The sequence below is a fragment of the Pithys albifrons genome, chromosome 6 (genome assembly GCF_047495875.1).
Source record: "Pithys albifrons albifrons isolate INPA30051 chromosome 6, PitAlb_v1, whole genome shotgun sequence".
Lineage (NCBI taxonomy): Eukaryota > Metazoa > Chordata > Aves > Passeriformes > Thamnophilidae > Pithys > Pithys albifrons.
Window position 1 is genome coordinate 24,566,009 of NC_092463.1, and position 27,992 is coordinate 24,594,000.

Consider the following 27,992-nt stretch of genomic DNA (forward strand, 5'->3'; position numbering starts at 1 on the left):
GCCTCTCCTTGACAAACAGAGGCAAAACATAACTGCTGTAAAGTTGCAGCCCCTTCCCAGCAGACCCCAGTGCTGCACAGGGAGAGATGGGTAGAAGGTGCCAACTATCCTGGATAGACAGCCATCATTTAATGCTAACGCTCCGATTGGCTTGTCTTGCTGTAGTCTGGGCCAGAGGCAGAAGTGATGGCCAGGGGAAGGTGGTGGGTCTGCCTGTGGCATAGTGGGATACAGTGCAAGCAGAAGGGGCCTAGGCAGCACTGGGGAGAGATGTGCACCAAGAAGGTGCATGGTGGCACGGGACAGGCTTGCTTCAGGATGGCACATGGGATTTCGGTCTGCAGCAGAAGGAAAAAGTCCCAGAGCCAATCATGAGGCTGAAGGGACCAGAGCCTTGCTGTCCTCTCATGAGGCAATGATGATGTGACACTTCCCAGTCCCCAACAAGGAAGGGGTGGGGGATGAGGAAGGCCTGGTGGGGCAGAGGAGTGAGGGGCAGGGGTACACTCAAGGGAAGCAGGCAGTGGGCACCCCTGCCAGGCAGCCCCAAATACAGAGACCAGGACCCTGCTCCCTGGCAGGGGTGGGCAGGGAGGCCTGGCAGTCCAAGGGGGTACATGGCCCCGAGAGGACACAGTGTCTGTCGGGGCTGGCTTCTGCCACCTCTCTTCCCCCTAGATCATCTTCTCCTCCTGCGACGAGTTCAACTTCTCTGTCTGTCTCTCATCCTCTGCTACTGCCACCTCCTCCCCTGTCTCCAGCTTCCTGCCTGGGGTTGAGGTGTCCCCAGCGATGGTCCCCAGGACTTTGGTGCTGTGCTCCTGAGCTTTGGCCCTGAGGGCAGCAATGCTGTTTTCTCTCAGTTCCTCCTGGGAAATGGTGGTTTTGGGATCTGGATGCCTCTCTTCTTTGTCACCTTTGTCAAGCTTGGGCAGGGCCTGGCGCTCCACTTCTGTCTTCCTCCCCGCCTCAGCCGCTGCCTCCAGAGACTTTTTGTGCATCCCTAAAAAGAATTGTTGGTATTCGGGTTTAGAAAAGCGCCTGGGCATGGGAAAGCCATCTTGAACTGAAAACAGCAAAGATAAAGAGAGGCCAGAATTAAGGAAAAGCAGAAACCCTCGCTTCACACAGCACTCATGGCAAGCCACTTGCTCCGGCCCCCGTGTGAGGGCAGCCCAGGCAAGGCAGCAGCCTGGCATCTGTGGACTTTGGGCTTCCCCCCAGAGGTCTGTAATTACTCTCCCCTTCATTTCTCTCTAAAACTAACTTGTCCCTGCAGAGGTGGATGAGGGTCTCAGACAGCAGCACAGTTGCCTGAGCTTCACTGAGGCTGGGAAAGGAGAACTCTGCCTATTTCTGTATCAACCCACTCCACACAACCATCCCTCTGCCTCTCTCGGTTTCACAAAGACAGAAGGACAGTCAAGATGCCAGACACTAGGTCTGGGACAGAATCAGCCTGGGAGGTTAAAAAGAGGGAAGCAAAGAGCAAGAATGTTGTAGGGTAGCTACCCCCTCCATGTCTGCACAGAAAACCAAGTGAAAGCAGGCAGAAATGCAGCTCCCCCAGGTGTCAAGGGCAGAAGGAGGGAGAAGAGTGTTCCTTCTGGGACTTGGAGTAAGGACCGTGCATTTGAGAGTTTTAACACCCCACACAGCATCACAGGACTGGAGGAATGAGACTGGGATGACCTCCTGCTCTGGACAAGGTTTGCTCCAGGGCTGAGCAAGAAGGATTCCTCAGCCATAGGAATTGAAGGCTAACAGCAGCCTGAGCATGGGGGCAAATTCCTGCTCTGGCCAGATTCCGCAGGTCAGGACCCAAGGTCCAGCAGGAATTTGGGATAAGAGGTCAAATCCTATTGATGAGTGTCACTGTGGGGCAGGGGACATCAAGGGAGGCAGGACAGAGAGGGCCTTGCTCTGCGGCCCTTCATCCATTTACATGACTCCAATTTCTTCCCTGCACCCCCTCTTTGTCTCTAACCCACTTGCCATGCCCACGAAGGCAGCTGCTCTCTTACCCAGGAGCCAAGGGGCGCAGGACTCCATGATGCCATCCTTGGCAGACTTGAGGATGGACTCGGGCAGTGGGATGGAGTGACGCACCATGGCACCGTAGAGCCCGTACTCAGCCATCACACTGCTCCTGCCCCAGCACTTCTCCCTCTTCCGCCATTTGGCCCGGCGATTCTGGAACCAAACCTGGAGCAGGCAACAAGGAGGAACATGGGATTTTTCGCAGGAAGAAAGCATGTCAATCCCTTTCCACATGGGGGCACACGTTTGTGCAACAGAAAGAAGGCAGATGTGTGGATGATCATCCTGAAGGCACTGCATCCTCTCCCCCAATGCAGCAGACACCAGGTATCTCTTCCTCCCTCCCCTGAAGGAGTGGCAAGGGCCAAGTGTGATAGCAGGTCCCATCCCTCTCTGCAGAATGTAATTAATTTGCCATTGCAGCATCTTCTTCTAGTGGCTTTTGGCTCTTGTGCCTGGGATTTTATTATTTACGGGGTGTGTGAACAGCAGCATAGGGCTGCAAGCAGCAGTGCCTGCAGGGAGGGCATGGGGGTGGATGCTCAGGAGAAGCGGAAGAAGGGGAAGCTGATCTGTGCGCTTTGCCCTGAATTCCCAGTTCGAAAAGCCCCTCATCTTCTCAGAAAATTGGCAGAATAATCTCTGAGCTGTGACCTGGGGGGCAGCGAGCAGAGAGGCAGGCAGCAATGGCGTGGAGGGGGGCGATACTCGCAGAAATCTATTAGTGCTCTCTCTCTGATTTCCATTCCTCTTGTCTCCCTCACCCTCCTCCCTCCCCAGCTCCCCTCCCTTCCCGCCGAGCAGAAGCATCAGCTTTAGATGAAAAATTGCTTGAGGTCTATTCAGAAGGAGGCAAAGGAAGAGTCAGCCCCAGGGGCAGCCCAGGCCTGATTGAAAAATAAGTTAATTTCAGTTTGAATCGATGGGCCTCAGGCACTGAAATATCACGGGAAATTAAAGCAGCTGGTCCCCAGGGAACCACACCATTGACCTGCGCTAATTAATGCCATGGAGTTACCAGGCCTCTCTCCGAGAGGCAGCCCCTCCCTCCCTGCGCGGACACCCCAAACACCTCCTCATTTAACTAATTAGACTCACAGAAAATTGGGTGTTAATTTGTTTAGGATTTTTTTTCTTTTCTATTTTTTGCCTCCTTTTCCCGGAAAGTACTCGGCAGAATAGAAATGAATGGCAGGGTCTTGCTGGCAGATGGATGCTCGGGGTCACTCCGCAATCTTCTCCGACTTGATTGCTTGATTAGGTCGTTAGCACATTAAAAAAAAAAATTGCTTGCCGTCTGGCGCTGGCCTGATGAGTGGGATGAGGCGGGAATCGCCTGGGTAATTTATCTTTTTATACTGCAAAGAATTTGATTTCAATCTGCAGATATATGGAGGTGCCTTTGACACCTGTTTAACATTACAGAGCTGACAGCTTAACCCTCTCTTGTCCCCACCGCTCGTTTCCATGAGGGAGCTCAGACTGCAGTGGGGAGCACTGGGGGTCTGTCCCAGTACTCCAGCTCTGCTATGGGGACAGTAAGACTGGTGCCAAGGAATGATGTCTTGCTCTCGGCTGGTACAGCAAGCTCACCTCTTCTACCTTTGCAGAGGAGAATTGCCCAGCACTGAAGCCTTATCGTGGTGGGGACACAGCTGCAGGGTAGGCAAGTGTTTTGCTAGCACTGGTGACAGCCAGCCTTGGCCATTCCTGGGCTGGGAGCCCAGCCGATCTGCTCCAGCAGAGAGCTCTGAGGGATGGGTGGGGTGGTGGTCCCTGCAGCTGTGATGCCAGCTTCTCCCAGCAGAAGACACTCTGTGCATGTCAGAGGGGATTTTACAGCCAGGCTGCTCCAACACACATCACCTCTTCTGCATGATAAACAGTCTGATTTACACTTTCATGCTGCCAGTATGTAACCCCTGGACCAGGGATGGCTGCAAATCCTCCAGCGCCTGAACAAAGACCCTCAGGAATGCGGACCTTACTCTCTTGACCCACTCCTTCATGTCTGTGGGTTTGCGTGGCCCTGCAGTCAGCAGGATGTTGGTAGGGTCTCTAACTCCAGGCGAGGCATTCCTTCCGCGCCCAGAGCTGGAGGGGCTGGCTCACTCCCACTCCAACCTCAGCCCAGACTTCTATGGCACTTTCTCACGCACCAGACCCAGGCAGTGGGGCAGCCACCCCTGACAATTCCATGCTGTGAGGGGACAGCCTAACCCACCTGGGACAGTAGAGTGATCCTGCCTTTCCTGCCCTGGATAAACCAGTACAGTTAGATCTGTCACAGAAGAGCTCCTCCCTGGCTTCAGAGAGAAATTCCTGCACAGCCCAAGGGCTGGTGCCTGTAAACCTGGCTTGGTTTGCGACTTCAGTAACACCTTTCCATGTACCCAGAGGGGCTTGCAGCGTTCAGCTCTGCACAGCTGTTTTTGTCACCACCTGTCACACTTAGGATCTCAGCCCAAGAACAGGTTTTTCCACCAAGTACTAAGTGGGCAACTTTTTAAAACTCTCCTCGTTCACCAATGCTTTTACTACCTTTCCCTTTCTCCTTCCTCCTGCCTTGATGCCCAAAACATTTCCCCCCATGCCTCATGCTCCCTTTCTCTTCTCCCTGGCCAGGTCTTAGCCTGCTCCACTGCAGTCCACTGCTACTAAACCTGCTGCCCTGGAGCATCCCCTCTTTCATGGCAGTGTTATAAAAATACTGGAGGCAGCAGAAGCTTTGCCAGCTGGCAGCCCAATTTTGACAAGAGACAGTAGAAAATTTTCAATCAAAAAATGCTGATTCAATCACACAGGAAAAATTGTGTCTGGCCAGTGGAAGTGTAATCAAAATTATCTATAGCTTTCTTATGAATCCTGTATTTTAATCTCAAGCACCTAAGACACACAAACCCTATGCTTTAAAGCCAAATGGGAAAATCAAAATTACATTAACATCTCAGTAAGATTATTCTGAGATTTCTAAAACCAGTTTTTGTCATTTGATGGGAATTTCCTCTTGCTTTTGACTGCAAGAAATCGAAGTTTGAAATCCCACAATGTTTGTCAGAACACAAATCAGGAAGACTGACCACCATGCTTTAATACCAGGAGCCATCTCTTCATCTCAGCCATGAAGTTGAGTGAAACCAATGGTGCTTAATACTGATTATTGCTGGGATCAGATCCCAGCCCAGCATCTCTGCCACAAGCTGTCTTCCTGAGAGAAGTGCTCCAGCATGGCACTAGCAGTTCCCATGCCATTTCAGATCAGCAGAATTGCTCCCTGTGGCCCATTGTCATGGTTTTTCAGATGGCTCCATCAGTGGGACTTTCTTCTGGAGAAGAACTCACTTTTGTCAGATTTCTTGATGTGTTACCAAAATTTTCCCATAACTTGATTCTGAGCTGAACTGTGCACTGGTTTTAGTAATTCAGAGGTATTTTCAGCTCTGTTGGTACATAAGCCACAACTTCCAAATACTCAAGTTATTTATTTCTGATACCTCACTTTTCCTGGAGAGAGTTTCATCCTTACACTTACATTTTACTTCTGGTTTTGGTATACTTCAGCTGCTTATTGTATTTTCTTGCTTTACTTCTTCCAGCTCTGTAAAATTCATCTGCTTCAAGCAATGTTTAGTTTTGTCCATGTTTCCTCTTGCCCCTTCCCATTCCATGGATTGGCTCAGCTTTGTGAAATGCTTTATTGACGTGGCTGTGTACCATGCACCTTCCTTTTCACTTGCTTTCATCTGCATCTCTGTTGCATAGTCCAGGGTATGGTGAAAAGACTGCTTTTATACCTTATGGGAAGTGGTGAAACCCCCTGATTAATTTTAGACTGGAGCACATCAGATGTTTGTGCAAATCTATCACAGTCTAATGTGAAGAAGTGTCTTTTGAACCAATGTGCTACATCTTAAGAAGTTTTAGAGTTCTTCGTTTTCACACAAACATCCTTTGTGAAACCCAGGAAGCCTGTTCAAGGAAACCTATCCTCAAAAAATGGACAACATAGTAAAGTGGACAGGTTTGTCTTGCAGTAGTGCAAAGCCTTCTACATGGGAATTTTTCTAATTTTAATCATCATCTAATTCTCACCTTCAGTGCCCACTGCCCAAAACAATAAAAGCTGAGGCACTCTGTGCTTGACCACAAGGTTGCAAGTGTTTTGAAGTTGGAGTTTTGGAGTCAAGACTGGCAAGGACAACCTTGCCAGTTTTCTCTGAATCACAAATGATGACTGATGCTTCTTTTGATTATTGATGATGCAGAAGAGCAAATTGTAGGAGGAGGAATCTCTCATTTTGCAAAGGGACGTGAGACTCAGTGTGTCCTTGTTATCCACATTCATCATGTTAGTTAGTTTGTTTACCTAATCAGTGTCTGAAGCATTGTCTGCTAAAGAGAGAAATCTCCCTGAGGTTGGCCATGGCCCAGGAATCAGAATTAGCAAAGAGATATTTTAAAGCATCTAGGGTGTTATTGTATATTGTTTCTGTGTTGTTTCAATCTAAATTTTCCACTGGTTACACTCATTTTCATGGCTGCTACTTTCCAAGCTGGGGTACACAGACAGGAGAATTGGTATTGGCCTTCTTTGCCTTTGTAATGTGAAAAATATTATTTCCCCTGCCCAAGCATTCTTCATCCATAAAAGGAAAATTCCAGGCTAGATAATGGTGAATTTTTGCTTCACCAAATCTCTCATACTGCCTTCGAAATAGCATTTCGACAGGGGTCTTTCAAGGAACGAGCTTTATGCAGCACAAGCCGGTCCCAGCCCAAAGCAGTGCAAGCTGACTGTCCACTAGATGGCCACAAGCAGATGAACGTCTGCACCTGCAAACACACCGACACAAACAGACGCTCCAGCACATGCCTTTGCCAGACTGTGGGGAGCAGCTGCGCACAAGGTGCAGGTGTTGGCAAACCAGCACCTAAAGCAAGGGACAAAATCCCAAGACCCACAACATCAACGGTGAGACCATCTCCCCTGCCCGTGAATTGTCAGGCATACCTGTCACCTCCCCACCTGAAGCCCTTTGGTGGGTCTAGCTGCAGACCAGACAACACCCCCAAGGTCACCTCCACATCCAGGGCCCTGCTGCCGTCTCAGCACTCCATTTTTCCTGACAACTACACCTCTCCCTTTCTACCTTCTCCCTCTCCAACCCAAGACTCAAGAATGAGAGTAGTCAAAATGAAGACCTCCTCTGCAACAACAGCACCATCCTCACCCTCCTGAGGGCCTGTGACCCTGGATGGGTTCAATCTGAAGATGTGAGCTCTGCAAAGAACAGCCTCCTGTCTTCCTTGGAGCATGTCCCCATCCATACCCATGAGCACTGGGGCTGTATAATGAACTGCCATTAGAGCATGAGCCCTGGGGCATCCCCGAATCCCTCCCCTTTAGCAATCACTACAGGAAAGCTTCCTGGCTGCCAGTGGAGACTGCACCGCTTGAGTACACCTGGAAACAGTTTACTGCTGTCTTTTCAAACTTAATGTCAAAATTACTGGCACTGTTTATGGTGACATCACTTTCTATGGCTGGTGTAAAGTGGTTATGAAGTTAAATGAGAGCAGTAAAGGTTGCACATGGGCTGCATGGCTGATCACAGGATTCATCATCCTTCCTCTTACTAAACACTGAGAAAGGGCTTTCTGAGCTCACATTTGATAAAGCAATTCCTGCACACAATATGACAAGAGCCCTTCGTGGTGGTAGCTGAAGTTGTGCCTGACCCACCTGGCTAACAAGTCCAACCAGAGACAGAAGATGAGCCGTAAGACAGCACTCATCCCTCTTGAGCAAAGATATGATGGTTCACCCAAGCTTGGATCTCCTCTAAGCTATAACAGAGCACACATGGGCTTAATTTGGCACCCAGCAAAAAACATACACACTATTAACATAACTATAGCGCCATCTGCGCTCTCTGACACCCGATCCTGTCAGATCTCAGAAGCTGAGCAGGGTCAGCCCTGGTTAGTACTTGGATGGGAGACCTCCTGGGAATAGTGGGTGCTGTAGGTTCTAGTCCTGAGAACTTCACTGTCACCATCCAAGTTCGCTCGGCTATGGCAGATGAACCTCAGGAGTTAAAAGGAGGGGCCAGTTCTGCGCACGCTGAGCCTCACCTAAAAAATCCACTGCGCAGGCTGGAAGGACACACCCATGTCGAGGGAGCGCTTCCCAAATCTTCATTTGTGAAGCTGAGCCATCTGTATTACCGCAACACCAGTCCTGCAGACTAGGCCTACCCCTGAATCCTGCTCTTTAAAGTACTGCATGGGTCAAGTATAGATACCTGTTGAAATTTATCTGACTTATGCAGCCAAAACTGGAAAATCCCGCCCAACCACAGAATGTGCCTTAAACTGTGTTCCCATGGCAAATTTTGAGCATTTAACCTGGCCTTGCCACCTCATGTGGTGACATGTTTTTTCACTTCTTGTAACCTTCAAAAAGTGAAGAACTTCATTTGCTGCAGGGCTCCCATCTTCCCCAAAGAAAAACAAGTGTGCACACGCTGTGCATGGTCGAAATAGTGAGATCAGTGGTTCAGCACATACTCTGTCTGTGCATCACATCTGCCCTCAAATGCATCTCTGAGATACTGACTTCACCATGGACACACTGTGATTCCAACTGACCAGTAGTTTAGCTGGCACTAAGCTCTGTAGAGGCTGCCACATGCTAGGACATGGCAGATAAACACCCAAATCACTCTTTTCCTAACATGCTGATTGAAAAACAGGAAAAACATCAGGGTCATAGGTGCATGATAGTCACAGGAAAGCTGACAAGAGTGTACTAATCATCCTAGTGCACACAAACCCAGGGAGGCATTTGTCATCGTCACAAAGGGTGATAGTGCACATCCATCCTTTGGGCGATCACAATGCCTGACTCCATTAACCAAGCTGCTATCCTGCCTGTATTATTTCATTTTGCCTTTTTCCCCCCACTAACACTGCTCTGCAGGTCCTCTAGCACAGAGGAAATCTTAGCATAGATCTTCATAAACATCCATATGCAAAGCACTCTGTGAACATGCAGGGACACATCATATTATCATTTTCTTGTTGGAGCAAGGTGAGTCAGGACAGTCAGAAGATAAATGTCACATCCCCTTCATGATGCCTTTCAATGGGCCCTAAAATCAGACCATAGGATGCCAGCACTCCTTTGAAGCTGTGGAGCACTGCCTGTGCTCTGGGACTAGACCCTGCACACCAGCAGCAGCTCCATGGTGCCCTTTCCTTTATCAGTACCCAGCAAGTAAAGGGCAAAGGTGCTCTCAGACTTTATCCAGGAAAAAATACATAGCTACCAGAGGCTGTGCATCAGTGAGAGAATGTGTCTGCAGTACTACCTGGTGCCCACTGTTTCCCGAGATAAGGCCCAAGCCCACCCAGGTGCATGGGGATATCCACAAGGTCCCTGTGAAGGATACAGCACATGTTCACTTGGGGCATTGAAGCATCAGCTGGAAGACTTCATAAAACAACCTATGTTTGTGTAGATATGCTGTAAGATGTAATCGGTTTCCATGCAGCACCTTGGACTGAGCACAAAAAGGAGAAAGTTGCGGTCCTTTACAATCTTCCTTTAGGAAGGTACATGATAACAATGATGTTTATAATTCCTTGCCTTATGCAGTAAGAGATATCTAATCACCAAAACTCAGAAAATCCTTCATGAGGCTCTTAAATCTGAGGAAGGAGGAGGATCACCAGAGCCAAAGAGCAGTGCAAAATAGTGGTCTATTGCCTGACCACCACACAAGGTCAGGACTGGTAGTTATCTTGGCTACACTGGAGTAGCCCTTCAGTGCTCTACTCCTACCCTGTGTCTGCTCCTGGCTCCACACATTCCTCAGCTTTCTGTACTCTTAACCTTCTTAGGGTAATTCACAACTCCAGGGGTTTTCACATGGTATCTTACAGCTGTAGAAGATTGATGCTCCAGGCACAGGCTGCTGTGCCTACTGAGACCTGCAGCCAGCACCATCAGCTCGGGCTAGAGCACAGCTAACAGTGTGACCCACAGAAGTGGCAACACACAGCCCTCCTGTGGATCCTGCTTGCACCAGGACAGCATATCTGAGCTCATGGTACATTTCCAGGTATCTCCCATGCTTAGTCCACCCAAGCTAAGATCTCCCAGGCCAGGCCCTTCCCTCAGTTGTCACTAAACACTGAAGCCTTGATCTCAGTCATGTTCATCATATAAGCTCAAGAAGTTGACCTTGTCAACTAAGAAATGGCAAGTTCCCATAATGACAGTAATGGGGCATTCTGAGTTGGAAAGAAGGGAGCGAAGCCAAAGATATGAAGTGGCCCAGATACCAGAAACACCTGTTGGACATAAAACAATTTATCTTGGAGTGGACATCACTGGCACATCTGGCTATCAGCAGTGACTGGCACAGATACTTACCATGTATCTTTACATGGATGGATTGGATAGATCCTTTCAAGGCGGTTTTTTCCCAACAACACTCACAGTTCAGCCCTACCTCTGTGTGTGTCAAGCAGTGTCTTCAGAGTGGAAAGGGTAGTACAGATGAAAAGGTATTTCCGCCAGGGGCATACTCTGTGGATCCCCAAGCTGCAGGTGAACCACAGCTTCCCAGAGGCTTCAGGTGGGCAGTGTGGCCATGTTGAGCCTGGCTGGACAATATAGGTATGAGCTAACCCTGACTGGCAATCTGCTGCTACTTATCCACACTGTAACAGGTCAGCTGCAAAAGCCAGGCAGGAGTCTTCTAGAGCACAGAAGGGACATAACCCCTCTATTTACGCATGTGCAATGTGCATTCCATGGGTCTTTATACAACTCACAGGAAGGTGATCAGGTATAAGCAATACTTGGCTTGCATTCCCTTGCTATGAATTTGAAGAGAAAGCTATAGCTGAAAGCTCTAACTTCCAGCTGTACTTCCAGCTTTGCCTTTCCTCAGACAGACGGGAGCCTAACCTGCTGAAAGTAGGGAGTAAAGTGTTCTCACACCAAGCAGGTCCTAAACTGAACACCTCTTGCTGCTCCCAGGACAATAATGCTCAGAGTAGACAGAAGAGCACCTAATGCTTTTTCACAGCCTCTGACGAAGGTAGTTCTCTGGAAGGCACCTTTGTTGTAAGATATGTAGAAACAGCTTGCTATCCAACTCAGTTTCTCTTTCCTGTTCCATAGAAGGAACTGCCAGCCTCACTCATGCAGAGATCAGGGTCACTGCTATGTCTGTTGAGGGCTAGACTTCTCAACACTGCCTGGGCCTGTGCAAAACCTGGTTCACAGAACACCCATGAAGAAGGGCAGTGAAAAGGCCAAGAAGGTTTGTGCTGCCAGAGAAGAGTAAGAAGAACTGGTTGAGATCTATCAGGGTAAAAGGAAATAAGAGAAAAATAGAGCCATTAAGAAGAAAAGGGGAGAGTAAATTAACTGAGTGTCTAAAATGCCTGTGTTATTGAACTGTTAGAAAAACCTCTATTCAAAGTCAGGAAAGGAGGAAAACTTTATAATAAAGGGTCATTAAAGGAAAACATGAACACAACCATCAGCTGGTCCCTCTGCCAGGCATCCTAAGGCTGGAGGGAAATTAACTATTCAGTTTGCTGGGCTGCCCAATTATTTTTTAAGAAATCAGTTGTGAAAAACTGCAGTGGTATCAGAAGAGAGAAAAGAAAGTTCATCATTAAATGGAGTGAATACAAGAGTTCCCAGCACAGAGATGGGCAGCATTTCCAGAAGGGCTTAAGTGATCAAAGAACTGCAACACTGAAGCAAACTCGGAGAGGTGTTACACTTAAACTATTGTTGTTAAGAAAACAAGGAGATGAATGCGGAGAAGGGTTGTCACAGCCTGGCATCAAGCCTGCAGAGCCATTCCTAATTCTTCTGGACGTGACAGAGAAAGCCTTTGCTAAGGCACTCCACAGGAATGGGCTATGGCATATTTTTTTTCCTCTCTCAGGGAACTCATGTGCCGCAACACTTGAAGGTGTCTGACCCTTGGTGATGGTGTCTCCAAACGGCAGAGAGAACAAGTGGAGTCATTGCAAAGAGCCCCCTTTCCCTCCCAACACAGTGGAGGAGCACACCAAGTTCACAGTTGCTTACAGTGGGACAGCCATAAGCATCTTGCAAGGAGCAGAGCAGCAAGGACAGGCAAGTTTGGGTTTATTTGTTTTCCTTTCCTATTTAGAAAATTGGTCAGTGGCTAAAGCAATTCAGGGATTGAACATGGAGGGATAAAGCAGTATCTGGGTATAGAGGATACTTATAATTCTATACCTCCACCTCTGCACTAAAAAGACCTTTTTAACTCACCTACAGCCCCAGCTGTAGCAGGGTAAATCCCACAAGCTAGGCAGGCAATCTGCATCATCTAGTAACAAATATGAGTCCCCCCTTCACAGTAAGCTGAAGAGTTGTTCCCGACCCTCCATCTTCCTTTCTTTCTCCTGTCACATTTTCTTTCTCTATCTAAAGGCATGCAGCGTAAGACTTTCAGACAGGAATCCGTTTGGGAAGGCTTGCCTGGGCCTCTGCTCTTGCCCATCACCCAGCCCCTCTGCCTGCAGCTCTGATAATTAACTTGTAAACAAAGTTCTAGCACATGGGCTGAAAACAGGCCATAGAAAAAGGGTAATGAAAACAATCCATTACAGAAAGGGCCAAATTAAACAACTCTTAATTGAAAAATGGAAATGAATATGAATTTAGATCAACTAAATAAGCATGTTATTGAAGAGGCAGCAAAGTGGATGAACTCCTAACATACCAATTAAAGACATGGAGGCAGAGATGCACCATACGCCATGAGGAAAATTCATAGTAATATTCTCACTAAGCCACAAAGTCTGATTAGTTTTATTACTCTCACTTGTACACTTCCTGCATTTCTAAAAGCATAGGGGAAGTTAATGACACTTATCTGGTATCACACAGCCATGGCTTGCCCCAGTGCTCAGGAATTACTGGCAAAGGAGGCCAGCACTAGCTGTGCAACCTATTTCATTATTAACTGTTTGTAGGTCTCTTTAAAAATATACATATATATGTATGTAAAAAATTAATATATAAAAATGTATTTTGAAATGTGGCTCCACACAACAGCTACACTTTCAGCTTCCCCTTCACCTTGTTCATCTACCTCCAACAACCCCAACTGCTCTGGTAACCTCCTTACAGCTACATGGTCTCTGTGAACCTGCTGTATAGAGATTCCCATTGGAAGCCACTGGCAGCGTGCTTCATGCTGGCCTTTCTCTGTTCTATGTGTGAGTCACCCAAAGTTTTACCAAGAATAGGTAAGTCTTCACTTCTTAGAGTAATAGCGATAAGCTTAGAAAATCCAACACCACCGCTACTTTCTGCATCACTAAGAAATCCTTTGTTGGCCACTCCAGGCACAGATTCGGGAAAGGTCACCAACTGTGTGGAGCAACCACAGCATTCCATACTTACACCATGGGATTCAGACTACAACTCAACACTCTGCAGCAAGCAGAAAAAGCTGGCAGAATAGAGAGAAGCCAGAGCTGGTAAAGCTGCAGGAAGCTAATTCTTCCTTCACACTTTCTATTATTTTTCTTGAGGGGACTCCATGAGTTCACTCCTGAGCTCATGCTCAGTGCAGTAGAGGTCCCTCAGATCTTTCCAAATTATGTTCACCTCTAAATAGAGAATTTTTTTGCAAAACTGAAGCAAGGTAAGCCTCTTGTTCTGGAAAAATACTCAGTACAAATGCTTCCCTCCAAAAGACTACTCTTGATTCTGCCATCCCTGCTCAACTCCTTAAGGGCTGCACAGTGATACTGAAATGTGTTAAACTCATAGAAGCTAAACTAGTACGTGTTCAATTAGAGACTTAGTTGACTTTGTTTTGGTTTTAGCCAAAATTGATCTTTTAGCTGCCGGACAAAACTTGCTAGATACACAATCTCCACTTCTCACGCACAGCACCAGCCTCTTCTTGGGATTCCTTTTGCTTACAAGAGCAATTTTATTTGTCCCAAAATTCATCATCCACATAATTACATACAATCAACAACATGAACTGACAATTTTTAGCCCTTGATTAGTTCCCTTAAAAGGTGTCCCCACAATGGCAGTCAGGATCTTATTTTTTGGAAATACTGATTAATCAATTTGTTTGATTGGTAGGAGACATATTTTAAGGATAAACATACACAAACATTTCAGTAATCACAAATCAAACTGTTAATGAACTTTGATATTGTAACATCTGTGTTTGAAGTCTAGGACTGTTACATATTACTAAATTCAATAGGGATAACATCTAAAATCTTCACATTACACTTAAGAGCATTTGTTACAAGAAACAACGATTTAAGTCAGATGTCACAATAATGTCAGTTTGAGGCAATTTTTAATACTTCATGTTATTTATTAAGGATATACATGCCCACAGGAATTTACTTACCTCACCTGGATTTTACAGAACAGTCTGGGTTAATTCTAATAGGGACACGTCAACTCTTATGGATATTCTTTCAAATACATTGACTAATGTAGACTTTTTCAAGTACCTTAAAAAATGGCCACAGTGACATCTGGTCTGACTTGTGCATAGTGTCTCACCAGGAAAAAGAATTATTTTCCCATGTTGCCCAATAGGAGGATGCTCATTTTCCTTACAGGAGCAGTCAGCTCAGTGTGGGAGGCAGACACACACAGTGTGAAAGAGTCCTGTCTTGGAAAAAAAATTACACATTCATCTTCTCTTTAAGTAGAGAATTTGAACACTTCTTTCCTAGATTCAATGGTCTCTCAAACCATTAACTTTCTTGGTCTCTGATGGCTATTTGTAGTGTTCTACTGAAGGTTTTACCTGCAAACAGTTCCTATATATCATTCTTTCAACTGCATTCTTTGAATATCTCTTTCACATCAAATTTCATAGGTGATTTACTTTCTCTGAGACTACTTCCTCCTGAGAAATAATTCCATGAATGAAAATAAGGGGTACTTATCACTCTTAGGTGTGGATCCAATGAGAACCCGCATGGAATGCTGTGGAAGCCCACAACATGTGATGCTCACAATAATCTTAGAAAATACTTTCATTAGTGATACACAAGAGGAAGAGAGGAATGTTGAAAGATGAGAGAAGCTGTAAGCCACAATTAAAATGAAAAAATCTAGAGCTCCATTAAGCGGTTGGAAACTCATACGAGGAAAAAATTTCAATTATGTGGAATTATAAATATTATGAAGACAAGAATAAAAATTGTCAGCTGTTTCTTTTAAGGGGCACAAAATAATGTCAGGAGATCCAAATCAAGGTTTACTTCACTCAGGCAGTTCTGCTGCAGAACTTCTTGCTGTAGGATATTAACATATTTTAAATGTGTTCAAAATCCCAGGAGGCTGGCAAAGTACCCACTAAGTACCACTGGATAGCTGCCCTGTTCTCATACTCCAGCACCCACCTCTTGCCACAGTGTCAGAGCTGGTAGGGCTGTTATTATGGTTGTTAGCCAAGGTTAATAAAATGCCATATGAAACCCAGAACACTGAAGAGAAAATCCTGAGCAATAAAAAATCACCAAAAAACCAACTCTGTCTAAAAAAAATTTGAAGTGACTGGATTAGATAAATATAAATAAAAAAGGAAGCAAGCAGACCAATGCTAATCCAAGGTTGTTTCTACAAGGGCTCAGAAGTCCAGCTGAACCAGTGTGAACACACCCAACAGGCATGTGGTCTCTTATCTCCAGGAAGACTGACAGGCAGGATGGGCTTCATATAAGAACAACCACATGATTAAGAGATTTATGAAGGATAATTTAAGTAAAGATCTTTGCAACTTCCTTAAGCAATGATGAAAACCAAAAGTGATGGCCAGGAGAAGAAATAGCTTAGATTTATTTAAAGAGTATGAAGGGGGAAAGAATTAGTATCCTAATACAAAGGGCTAAAGTTGAAAAGGAATGAGGTGAAATATCAAGAAGCATGATCAAAAGTGGGAATCATCTTGGCATGGCTTGTCACACATAAAAAAGTATGGACAAGGAAATTTCACAGAATGTGTGGTAAGGGATAATCAACTGCTGACCTACTGGAAAGAACAATGGTGCTCAGGACTTCTATGTAACCCCGATGCTCCCTCTGGCAGGGTGCTCATACTCACACACAACACATGCCACATAAATTCTGCTGTTTCTTACTTTTCCCCTTTCACAATGAGCAAAACTGTTACAAGCACTTACTTCTGGAATACACATGCCATTATTTACACCTGATGTTCAGAACATAGAGTGCTTCTGCTGTCCAAGTCTAACCTGATCTCTAGAGCAGAGGGATTCACATTAAGGAGCCCTCCTAGGTTTAAAAACTCTGCAGTACAGGAAGAGCAGGTTGGCAGTTGTTCAGTAGCCAGCTGCAGAATGACATGGCTGCAAGTCAGTGACGGTTAAGATACTTTAGCCTCTCTTTCACTTCTGTACCAGTTAAAAAAACACTGAGTCTCAGCACTAGAAGAATGCTCCAGATGCTGAAACAGTACCTACAGTGTCCAACTCTGCACAGTCTGCCAGAGTATCTCCCTCTTCCTCACACATAGTGAAGGTCCTCAGCTCTGGAGAGAGAGAAATGGTACCTCTGGAGTTCAGCTGTGCCACCAGATAAACCTGTTCCCTGAAAAGGTCCTTTATGGGAAATCAAAGGATCCTCTTTCCAGACCAGCACCAGATGGTGGCTGCAGACAACACTAAACTCCCAACAGATCTCTCCTCTCTTGATGTCTTACAGAGTCACAAGCAGAGACAGGACCCTCAATCCATCTCACTCTCCAGAGGCTCAGAGCAAAATTCTAACGCATCAGGTAGGATTTCAGATGATGGGCCATTATCTCTGAAGACTGGTGGAAATCCTGTCAGCACAAAGGTTACCTACAAGCTGTTAGGTTAGCACAAGTCCTGCCAGATCAATGGGCTATGAAGCACAAGCTGCTTTTATTAAAATGTCACTCTTGATTGAGCACAAAAATAATGGTGGTGAGGGGGTCTCAAGGCTGAGGGAAAAAAGGCTGCACTTTTGTTTGGAAGGATCTTCCTGCCCCTGCACAGGGTTATACCTCAGCAGCTCCCAGCATCAGTGTTATTTTACTAAGTGTCCTCAGAGCTACATTTCAAACCCACAAGTGAGCAGCCCCCTGGGCCACCTCTTCAGCAAAGAAAGAGCACAGGTTCAACGAGCAGCTCAGCAGCTGCTGGGCACGCATGAGGGACTGAAAAGAAGGAGGAACCAGAGAAACTAGGACCCTCCCAACACTGTGTGGCACTGAAGACAATGTCTCTTGTAGAAACTGCTATACACCAGTAACAGAGGCAGCCACTGCCACTGTGTGGAGGACCTGGCCAGTTTAACCCTGAGCCAGCCCAGAAATATTACGTGTATCAGCTGCTCAAGACTTGGCCATTACAATCCTGTGCCTTGTGTGGCAACCTGACGGGAGCAAGTCATGGGGTGAAGTGAGGCAATAGAAGCTGCTGGAGCCCACCTTTGTGAACATCATGTTTAACCTGTCCAAGTACATTGTGCCTCCCACACTGTACACAGAAGCTCTAAGTCTTCTCCTGCTTTTTGGCTGTAATAATTGCTTGCACTGATTACTGCCATACAGGACAAAGGATGGTACTTGCACAGCCCAGCAGCTCAGGCTGCTCCTTACCATGGAAGGATTCACCACACAGAGGTGATACTCCATACCACCCTTTTTCTACTTCCTCACAGTGGCCTGACAAGCAATGAAAACCCAAACATTAAAAAAGTTGTTAGGTTAACAAAATTTAATAAATTAACAAAAAAAATAACAAAAAATTATCCCCCGAAACTTTTAGGGAAACTTCACTTGAGGAGGTAAATGCCTCCCCAAATAAAAATGACAGTGCAAACACCTCACTGGGACTCACTCATCATTCCCACACTAAGGTTCTACACATAGCACTGCTAGCTGCCTGTGCATCCTTCTGTGCCCAAAGGAGCAGAGATGAGCTCTTTCCCTCCCACAATGCCCACCCAGACATGGTCTCTGGGAGGCTTACTTCTTGCCCAAACCAAGACCTCAAGATATTGTGATCTTCTCTTGCATGCCCATTCTCCTTCTCTGATTTAGGATTCCCTCTGTTACACCCACCCTGATTCACTGGTACAACATACCACACACAGCACATGTTGATATACAAACACCAAATGAAAATCTGCCAAGAATAGCTGATCTGTCTGCCTACCCATGGAAAGCAGGGGAGTGGATAGCCTGGGGAAGTTTATTGAGAGAAATTTCAGCCTTCCCATGTTGCTGCCTCTTCAGGGAAGGATGAATATGGCTGAGAGGAGCATGATAAGGGGGTCCAAGAGATATGATTACCTGTATCCTGTCTTCTGGCAACTCTGTTTTCATGGCCAACATCTCTCTAGCATAAACATCAGGATAGTGAGCCTCATTGAAGGCCTTTTCCAGCTCCTCCAGTTGGTAGGATGTGAAGATTGTCCTGAGGGGAGTAAAACTCTTTGATCAATAAACATAGTAAGAAGAAGCAAAGATGATGAAAAGCAGAGAAATGGACACTGAAACCAGTGAAACCTGGGTAACCTGCTAAAGCAAAACTTCCCCCTGTCTCCTGTGCTTCTGTGCACAAAGGTCAGGTGCCAGGTGAAAGGAGACCAGAAAATGCCAGAAGACACCACTTTTAACAGTTACAAATCACCTTCCCTTTCAAGGACTTGCCTCTGGAGACAGTCCCTCCCTGTTAGTGAGCACCCAAAGCAATGGCACCTGCTCTTACACCTCAGACTCCAGTGTCTCTTGTCAGGGTCCTGGGGGATGTCCTTATCCTTTATGTCCTCTACAACTTTGAACCCACCCCGATCTGGCTTAAAACCACAGCTCTCCTCTTGAATCCAGACATTTCTTAACCCTTTGATAGTCACACAGAGATGAGCAGCATCCCCTCAGCAGCCCATCTAGGGATGTGCTGAGCCCTTTCCCAGCTGCTCGTCCTTAGCCTCTTCAATCTCTGCGAGCAAATAATCCTTCACTTTGAGTCTTGGTCTGTGAATGAATTCTCTGAATGTTTTATTCACTCTATACCCCACCATTTTTCACCAGTCCTTCCCTACAAAAGCCAGGACCAGCTCCCTTCTTCTGCCTTTACCCTAGTTGCTCCCACCACATCCCATTAGCTGCTCCCTGCCAGTTTGCATTACCCCATTATCCTCTGGAAATCCTCCTGGACTGCCCTGGGTGGGCAGCAGCCCAACCTGCCTTCACACAGCCAGTTCTCAGTTTGGGACAACCAAATTGAAAAATCAGCAGCTGGAAAGCAGAGACAGATGAAAGCTCTTCTCCAGCTCGATGAGAAGTCTTGGACCACTTCCACTCCCTGAGGATTTAAAACTCCCACCCTTAAACTCCTCCGGTACAGAAAACACAATTTTTTATATAAACCAACGATGCTCTGATGGCAGAAAAAAACCCAAAACAAAACAACCAATCAACTAAAACGCCCAAACAAACAAAAGCCACCAAAGAAACCACTGAAACAAAAAAGCAACCAAGAAACCAAACCAAACGAGAAAACCAAACCAAAATAAAACAACCCAACAACGAATTGCAGCATTTTTGCAAAGTCAATGTATAAATATCATCAATCTAAGAAACATGTAGCTCCCAGAAGGAAAGAGGAAATAGAGTGTTTTTCTAAAATATATCCAGATTTCAGAAAAGCCCTACAATTCCAGAGAGCATAAACAGAAAATCTCAGAAATATCCTCTGTTATACAGAATGAAAAGAATTCCAACAGATCGATAATATTACTAACAAAAGCAGAATGCAAATGCAAGGGACCTGCCTGTAACCAAACCCTTCTTTAAATTCACTCTTAAATCCCATTCTCTTTTTAAATCGTTTTTCTTCAACTCTGACAAATCTGTGAACTCTAGGGACAGCAGAGTCGTCTATTTTCTCTCTCTGGGACCACAAGGAAAAATTATTCCAATTTTGAACCATTTTAGATTTCAAGCATTCCCCTCAACCTTCCTCCAACAGGAGCGCAGAAGCCCATCCAAGCTCAGCGGCAGGAGGGTATTGCCTGACGTTCAGCTCAAGTTTTAGCTCATCCTCGGGTAGCCCCTGTCCCTTCCACAATACACAATCCACTACCCTCCTTGGTTTTTCTATCTGCAGCTATTTGCAGGCTATTGGTCAGGCATCTCCCAGCCCTTCCTTGGTACAACTACAGTTCTTCTTGTTTAGTGCAGAATATACAATTACAGCCAAATTCTGTAGGTCTATTTCTGTCCAGAACCGAAAATAAATCTGAAATTCGTTTCCTATCTCCCATTCAGATTCAGACCTGTACACCAGTCACAGCTGTTTTCACCCAGCCCTGTCCAGGCCACAAAGAAAATGAACTCCTGTTTACTTCAGAACACCCAAACTGGTAACATTCGCCTGTGGAGGGGCTCTCCGCTCGGGATGAGCCCTCCGGACTGAGGCTCCTGTTGCACACATAGCAGGGCGTCTCCTGGGATAGTCAGTCTCCTTCCACCCCACATCCTGCTAAGCTTTCACTGACTAGGGCGTCTTTTAATCCACCTTTCCTGCATCGTGGCAGGATTGATTTAATTATTCCTAAATCAGCCTCAGTGGATGGTGCCCGGCCTTCCTTTGTCCTGACGCTCCAGCCACAGCAATGCCAGAACACAGGACAGGATTTTTCGTTTCTGTTTATGAAGTGTAGATTTATCCAACTCCATTTTAACTGCGGGAGAACTCAGGCAAAGTCTATTACCCTGACCGTGCTGAGGGGAAACCAAATCCCAAAGTGGATCTTCGTTTCCTTAAACAATTTTTCAGCCTTCTTCAGCTTCCCCGAAGGTTGTCTCTGATTCCCAACTATTTAATCTATTGGCAAAACATTTATTTCTACGTGATAAAAATATTTAAATTATTGATAGGAATTCTGTCTTGCTGACAGCCAATATTAAGATTGCTGTATGTGGAGCTGGGAACAGCTTTTATTATTTCTGACAGGTTTATGATTTCTCTTTCCCGAACACTAGTGATCCGCATTCTGCCTAGCTGCTCCATGGGCTGCTCGGGATTGCGACTGGGGATACCTGGATCCGCAGCCAGAAAAAAATTAAAACTACACCTGTGGTCGATCCCCCCACTCCCTATAGGCTCATCCTCAGATCCGATTTATTTTGGATGGGCAGAAAGAAAAAGGGAAGAACCCGGTGGAGAAGCCGCAGGGGCGCCGGGGCGCTCCGGCGGCCGGGGCCGGGAAGAGTATTTTGCTCCAGGCCGGAGCCGGGTGGCTCAGCCGGGGTGGCAGGGCTTGCCGGTGTCCCGTTTCCTAGGGACTGGGGCAGCGGGAGCCCGTGAGCTGGACGCCCTGGCTTACCTGTGCCTCCTCTTCTTTCGTTTCTTGCTCTGGTTTAGGGAAGATTTGGACATTTTTCGGTCGCTGGAGGAGACATCTTCGGAATCTGCGGAGAGACAGGCAGCGACTGTGGGCTGAGGCTCCCGGCCCGCCAGGGACCCCCGGCTAGGGCCGGGCCCGGCGGCTCCGCTCCCTCCGCCGGCTCTGGCCGAAGATTTCGTTGGGATCGTGCCGCGGACGGGGCACGACGCCTGCCGCTCCCTCCAGCGCGGCGCGGCCGCAGCGCCGCTCCCGATCCCGGTGCCGGTAGTTTGGGGCGACCCGCCCCACAGAAGGCTATGGGCCGGGACCGAGCTCCAGCTCTCGCCTCTCTACCCTGCAGTCGTTTGCTGAGGCTGCTGTTGCTAAAATGTTGCTAAAATGCAGAGCTCGGCGGGTTCAACCAAACCGCAAGAAAAGGGGGAAGCTGCAGCCCCCTCCCCGCGGCCCCCGTGGCCACCTGCCCCAACCCGGGCATCCCGGACTGCGCCACAGGAACACCAGAGAGCGAAGGAGAAATTGAGGTTTATGGAGCTACCAGCAAAAACAAACCCCGGGAGCAGCTGGCTCTCTCCGGCTCTCCCGGGATGCCTCGATCCGGGGGTATTAAGGGCAGGGCGCCGTCGCCTTTGCTCCGAAGGAACCGCCGGGGGACGGAAGCGGGACCCGCATTTCGATGCGTACTCCGGCCGCGCTCCGGTCCCGCTCCTGCCCGCGGCGCCGCGCGAACCTGCCCGGCCCCGGGGCCGTGCTGCTCGGCGAGCCCTGCTACGGGCAGTGCCCGGGACGGGCACCGCGTCGGACGGCTCCGGCCGCTGCCCGGAGGAGGCCGGGGCTGCCCTCGGGGCCAGGGTCGGGCCCTGCTGCCTGCCCCTCCGGGAGCACCCAAGGCGGCCTCGGAACGGGGCCTGCAAGCAGGGTTGTGGGAGGCTGCTGCCGTCTAGGAAAAGGATGCCGAAAGGCCCCTAATTCCCCGGCAACGACTTGGGGTCGCGCGGGCCGCTCCGACGGGGCTCCGCGCATTATCGGGTCGTGTGCCCCGGGCCACGCCGTCACACTGCGGCCGCAGCGCCGGACGGGGGAAAATACAGTCCCGTCCGCCCTCCTCCTCTTCCTCGGGATGGAAACGAAATCGCCCTCCCGCCGCCGGGCAAGTGGCCTCCTGCCGCGGCGCCGGGTGCGAGTGCCGGCGCTGGTGGGGCGCGGCGGGTCTCCGGGGGCCGGGGACGTGCCTACCTGAGCTGGCCGTCTGGCTGCTGTCCAGCTGCCCGGGGGCCCGGGCCAGAGGCTGCAGGTGGACGCTCTGGGGGTCGGAGAGCACCTCCAGAAACGTGGGCTGAGTGTAAAAGCCAGGGATGCCGCCGGCCCCCAGTAGCCCCATGCCCACGCCGCCCACCCCGGCGGGGCTGAGCACGGAGCGGGCCGCCAGCAGGTGCCCGGCGGGCAGAGAGTCCAGGGCGGCCCGAGGGTGCGACGGCGGCTCCTTGTTCAAACCCAGGATCTCCTGGATGCCGAAGCCGGTGCAACGGGGAGGGGTGGGCCCGGAGCTGGGCTTGACCCCCGCCGCGGGGGGCGGTGGAGGCGGTGGCGGGGCGGCGGCGGCCGCGCCGTCGGGCTTGGGCTTGCCGGGCAGGCTGGGGGCCAGCGCTGCGCCCGCTTTGCCCGTCATGCTGCGGCCGGCGGTCCCTCGTGCCCGCTCTGGGAATGCCTGGGAGCCCCCGGCTCAGGCCCCTTTTATCCGCCCAGCCGGGAGCCCGAGCGGGGTCAGAGCCGCGCAGCCAATCACAGGGGCCAGCCGCGATTAGGGATGCCAAAAAGCCGGCACCGGCGGCAGCGAGGCCGCTGCTCGGAGGGCTGGGGCTGGTGCCCGGCCGCGGGCTGGGGCCGCCGCCCCGGCCCGCCAGGCCCCGGCCCCGCTTCGCCTTCAGCCGTGCTGGGGAGGTGGGGTTAGGAAGGGAGGGACGGATGGAGGCATCCTTGCTTTCATAAACAGGCACGGCGTGGGGCACCAGCCGTGGAGGAGAGATGTTCAAAGCCTCCGAGAAGAGAAACCACGGACTCTCCAGATTTCTTGTTCATCCCGTATTCTGAGATAAATATGTGGTCCGCAGAGCATTTAGGGACCATGGAGGAAACCTAAAAATTTAAACTGAACAGTGTTCCTTGAAAATGTAGAGCTAGAAGGTTTGCATGTTGAAGAAACATTTGACTTCATGCCATCAGAGATGGTGAAACAGTTGCTTGGACTGTCTAGACACCTACGCCCAACAAGCATGCTTTCTGAACTCCACAGTTCCTCAGTAACTTGCCTTTCACCACCCATGGCAAGATACTACACACCTTGTCCTTGCCTGTGTTACCCTAACCAAAGACACTAAACTAAAAGAAAGCTAAAGCATCCTGTTTCACTCAACCTAAGGCAATATTTCCACCACAGCACATACCATGGTAGTGGTCAATAGTCCACAGCGTGGCTCCTAAAGTCTGCCCATGGGTGCTGCTAGTTAATCAGTGGAACACCAAACTGGGTCTGGGACCATAGCTCCAGAGCAGCATGAAACACCCATCAGAACCTGCTTCAGCTTTCAGGGGAAGCAGTTCCATGTTCCTCCTCTTCTTACCTTTGCAGGCCTCTGGGGTGGTCAAGGAGGCCAAGTTGCTCCTGCCTACCTGTGAAGGGAGGTTTTCCTGGTCCCTGGAGAAGGGTCTGCAGTGTCTGGTGCATAGTGACACAACAAGGGGTGGGAACTGCCTCTGAACTTTGTAGGATCTGTTCAGGATCGTCACAGGTGCTTTGGACTGGCCCAAGGGCATGTCCTGCATTCTTTGGAAATCCTGTTTAGAGCCTTGGCCTGCCAAAAGATTGGGACTGCTGCAGATCACGTCTTCCCTGAGCAAACCAAGGGCACCTCCACTGTGATGGCAGGATTGCTGAGGCTGCCTCCTGTCAGAGCAGCAAGGTGGTCGAATACTGACTTGGTATTTCAGATATTCCCAGACATAATTTTAAAGCAACTCATGTCTCCACAGTGATGGAAATGGTTCATAAGAAGTGAATGAAGACTTTCAGGGCACTGTAGCGGCCAGCTGGTCCCTAAGGGACAGGGGCTGGCAGCCAAATGTGCTAACACAGTCATCAAAGCAGGATCCCTCCAGCCAGGGTCTCGTCACACTGTACCTGAGCAAGGCAAGCAGAGCAGTTGTGGGCAGCAGCCAGACTCAGCCTTCAGTTCTGATCACCAGACAAGTTGATGGGGACAAGGCAGGCAGACCCCTGTTCAAGCTGGGAAGTTCAAGCCCTGCCTGCTGGGTGGGGGTCCAGATCAGTAGGGTAAATGGCCAGGTACAGGCATGTAGCTCTGGCAGGAGCCAGGAGTGAGACCCTCAGTTTAAAAGCAGCTGTGAAGCAAAGGAGGGAGGAATCCCTGCTGAGAATCCCTCCAGGTCTTTCCTAACAATACTGAGCAGCCAGCTTAATTCCTAGAAGGTGGAGAGGTTGTGCTACAAGCCTTGTCAGGGACATTTCAGGAGATCAACCACACCAAACCCTGGCTATATCTTATCTTCATTAGCTAATGCTTGGTTTGCTCTCTGTTCTATCCTGCTGGGGCTCCCAGGTGTGATAATGCAATTTTGTTCCCCAGCATTCAACCTGGACTTACACAAATCATGCCTCAGCCCCCAGCATGACTGGATCTGTTAGGGTAAAAATTCAAGCTATCAGCTTGCTAATAAATGATTTGAAACTTTATTATGGTTTCTCTAATTCTCAAGTTCTGTAAACTGATTCAAATTTCTTCAGAAACAACTTCTCACATATCTCTGATGCAGCATGGCGTTATGTGGCTTACATGACCCCAAGCTTCAGTCTGCTGCAGAACCAAGACCACTAGATCTGAAGCCCTCTGAAATCTTGCAACTCCCTCTGTTTAGTACCAACATTGCTGAGAGGAGGTGCATGCTGTGATTCTGTCTAAAGAACTGCCCAGGGCTCACACAGCATGTAGAGATGCACAGGGGCTCCTTCTCAACTTGAACCTGTGTTCTCATCGCTCTCTGTGTACCATCCTTCCTCTCTTTTTCCTTCAGACTTAGCTCTGCATCCCTACCCAAGGACACCCAAGAGGTGTGGGTTCTTGTGCAGTACTGACAAAGAGCCCAACTAGACAAGTTTATGAGCCTGAAGTCCTCTCTACAACAGGGGTCACCTCTATCATTTTGTCCCTCTTGGACCAGTGATTGGAAGTAGTTCATACAAAGACAGCACTCTGACCACTGCCAGGCTTAGAGGTATAGACATAGGGCCTTTGTTGATGTAAATTAGAGTTTCTTGGTTTTTCATTGCTTTGCTCCAAATGCTTCATCACCTGCCCGCTGAGGTTTTCTTGCAGGCTTTGCAGTGGAATGTGACCCACTGGTACTGTGTACACCCTCACCTCTGTTTTCCTGGGGGTGCTGGAGGGCCCTCCATTCTCCGGATGATGTCTCCAAAGCTGTGAGGACAGCTCTGTCCCCCTCTGCCAAATCTTTTTGAGTCATTGAGCTGGAAAACTCAGTCTGTGGCTGTCTGCTTTTCAACAGGCCTTCTCTAATTCCTCTTTGCCTCTCTGCAAGCTTTTGTGATTATGAAACTGAACTTATATATCAATACTTCAATACCTCTAGGACTAATCTCTGGCAATATTTCCAATCTGTCTTGACCAGAAGAAATTTTGGCTTTATTTGAGCTTTTCCTAGGTAATGGCTAAGATGGTCTCCTGGGGAGAGGAACATTAGAAACCTCAGAAGCCTCAGATCCTCTCACAGTATTCTGATCCAGCTCATCCTTTGCCTTCTTCCACAGATATTCTGCATTATCCTTGATGCTGAACTTCTCCACTTCTCCCATTTCTGTTTACAAATCTGTCCTTTATCCAGGGCACACATATCGGGCTGTCTTGGTTCTTCATTCAGTCTTGACTTTACTCCAGCCCTCTTCTGTGTCCACGGACAACCTGAATCCCAGTAGAAGCAATGTTTGTCATTACCTGCTCAGTTTGCAAAGAAGTATCACTTCTCCACTTCTATAACAGAAGCATGTTGTGTGTCACCTCTGTCCATGCTGGGTTCAAAGCTGCCTTTTCTCTTTGTCTAGACAGACTTCAGTGGATTCAGTGGATAAAGGTGGCTTACAAAAAAGCAACCTCTTACATGGGCAGACAGTGATAGGACAAGGGCAAGTGGTTTTAAATTGGAAAAGGAGAGCTTTAGATTAGATTCTAGGAAAAAATTCTTTGCTCAGAGGGTAGTGGGGCACTAGAACAGGTTCCCAGAGAAGTGGTAGATGTGTTAACCCTGGAAGTGTTCACAACCAGGTTGGATGGGGTCTCTGAGCAACCAGATCTGCTGAGTGGCATCCTTTCTCTTGGCAAGGGGATTGAAACTAGATGATGATCTTTAACGGCCCTTCCGACCCAAACCATTCTGTGATGATTCACACAGATAGGTCACAGACTTGATCTCCCTGTGCTCTTCCATCTCCTTTACATTGGCTTTTGGGTCCTTCCTGCACAGTGCTAGTTATCTTGGTCTCCTCTGCATGTTCTGACAGTGGAAGTGGCCATGGAGCTTCTGCCTTTCTCCTTTAAAATCCTATATAATTATTTTGACTAAAAGCATATCTCCATTTTGTTTATTTTAGCTGTGTTCTTAAACTTTGGAAAGCACAGGTGATCTACTAAGTTGCAGTCCCTGGACATTTTCACATTATCCTTCCACCATATGTTGCACTGTAGATTCATATAGGACATAATAACACTAATATGACAAGAAGAGACACTTGCTGTATTAATAAAAGCTGCTGAGACATGAAGACTGACCAGAGCTACCTGCTCACAGATGTAAATTCTGTCTATCACACAAAGTCTTCAAATCAAGGCTGAAAATTTTTAAGAAGTGATCTCTAGCTCATCCAGAAGCTAGTGGCCTGATGCAGAAATTACTTGGTGAAGTTTTGTAGCCTATTTTATGTTGACATTCAGGCTGGAAGGTTGCAATGTTCCCTTCAGGCTCTAAAATTTTGAACCCCATGGAGCTTGTGATGTCTGATAGGTATGTTCTATCTCAAAAAAAGCCTTTCCATGTAAGAAGCTTCTGAGGTCAACAGTGTCATGGTGAAGATATATTTTTCTTTACATGTCAGTATATTGATATCTAAATAATCAAAGATACAAAGTAGATGATGACAGGGATTATGCCACCTGTCATACCCACGGCTGAAATCTCTCAACTGGCAGCTGCTGGCTGAGTTGCTGCAGCCCTTAGCAGATCTCTCTGTTTCTGCCTGTTCTGAATTATCCTTGTAGTTTTGAGTTGCACCTCTTAACCCCTAGGTAAAATCCTCATCCTACTGAAGACAGCACAACCTTGGTCACTGACATTTATCAGAGCTAGGATTTCACTTTGCTTAGCACTTCTTCTGACATTTTACTTTTTTCCCTTTACACCTCTTCTC

At 48.0% G+C, this 27,992-nt stretch overlaps 1 protein-coding gene across 1 annotated transcript; it reads right to left on the reverse strand.

Moving 5' to 3' along the window:
* Positions 1 to 674: 674 nt before the first annotated feature.
* Positions 675 to 23,168, reverse strand: VSX2 (visual system homeobox 2). Its single transcript, XM_071557857.1, has 5 exons — positions 22,736 to 23,168; positions 21,482 to 21,566; positions 18,441 to 18,564; positions 2,025 to 2,205; positions 675 to 1,003 (listed from the first exon to the last, which is right to left on the reverse strand). The coding sequence occupies exons 1-5, from the start codon at positions 23,166 to 23,168 to the stop codon at positions 675 to 677; spliced, it is 1,152 nt and encodes a 383-aa protein (XP_071413958.1).
* Between the last annotated feature and the right edge of the window lie 4,824 nt (positions 23,169 to 27,992).

Excerpts from the sequence above, each read along its gene's own strand:
- VSX2 (XM_071557857.1), bottom strand. The coding sequence starts at position 23,168 with ATGACGGGCAAAGCGGGCGCAGCGCTGGCCCCCAGCCTGCCCGGCAAG. Across the intron at positions 21,567-22,735 it reads CAGCCAGACGGCCAGCTCAG|ATTCCGAAGATGTCTCCTCC; the intron begins GTAGGCACGTCC and ends GTCTCTCCGCAG. Across the intron at positions 18,565-21,481 it reads CGAAAGAAGAGGAGGCACAG|GACAATCTTCACATCCTACC; the intron begins GTAAGCCAGGGC and ends TACTCCCCTCAG.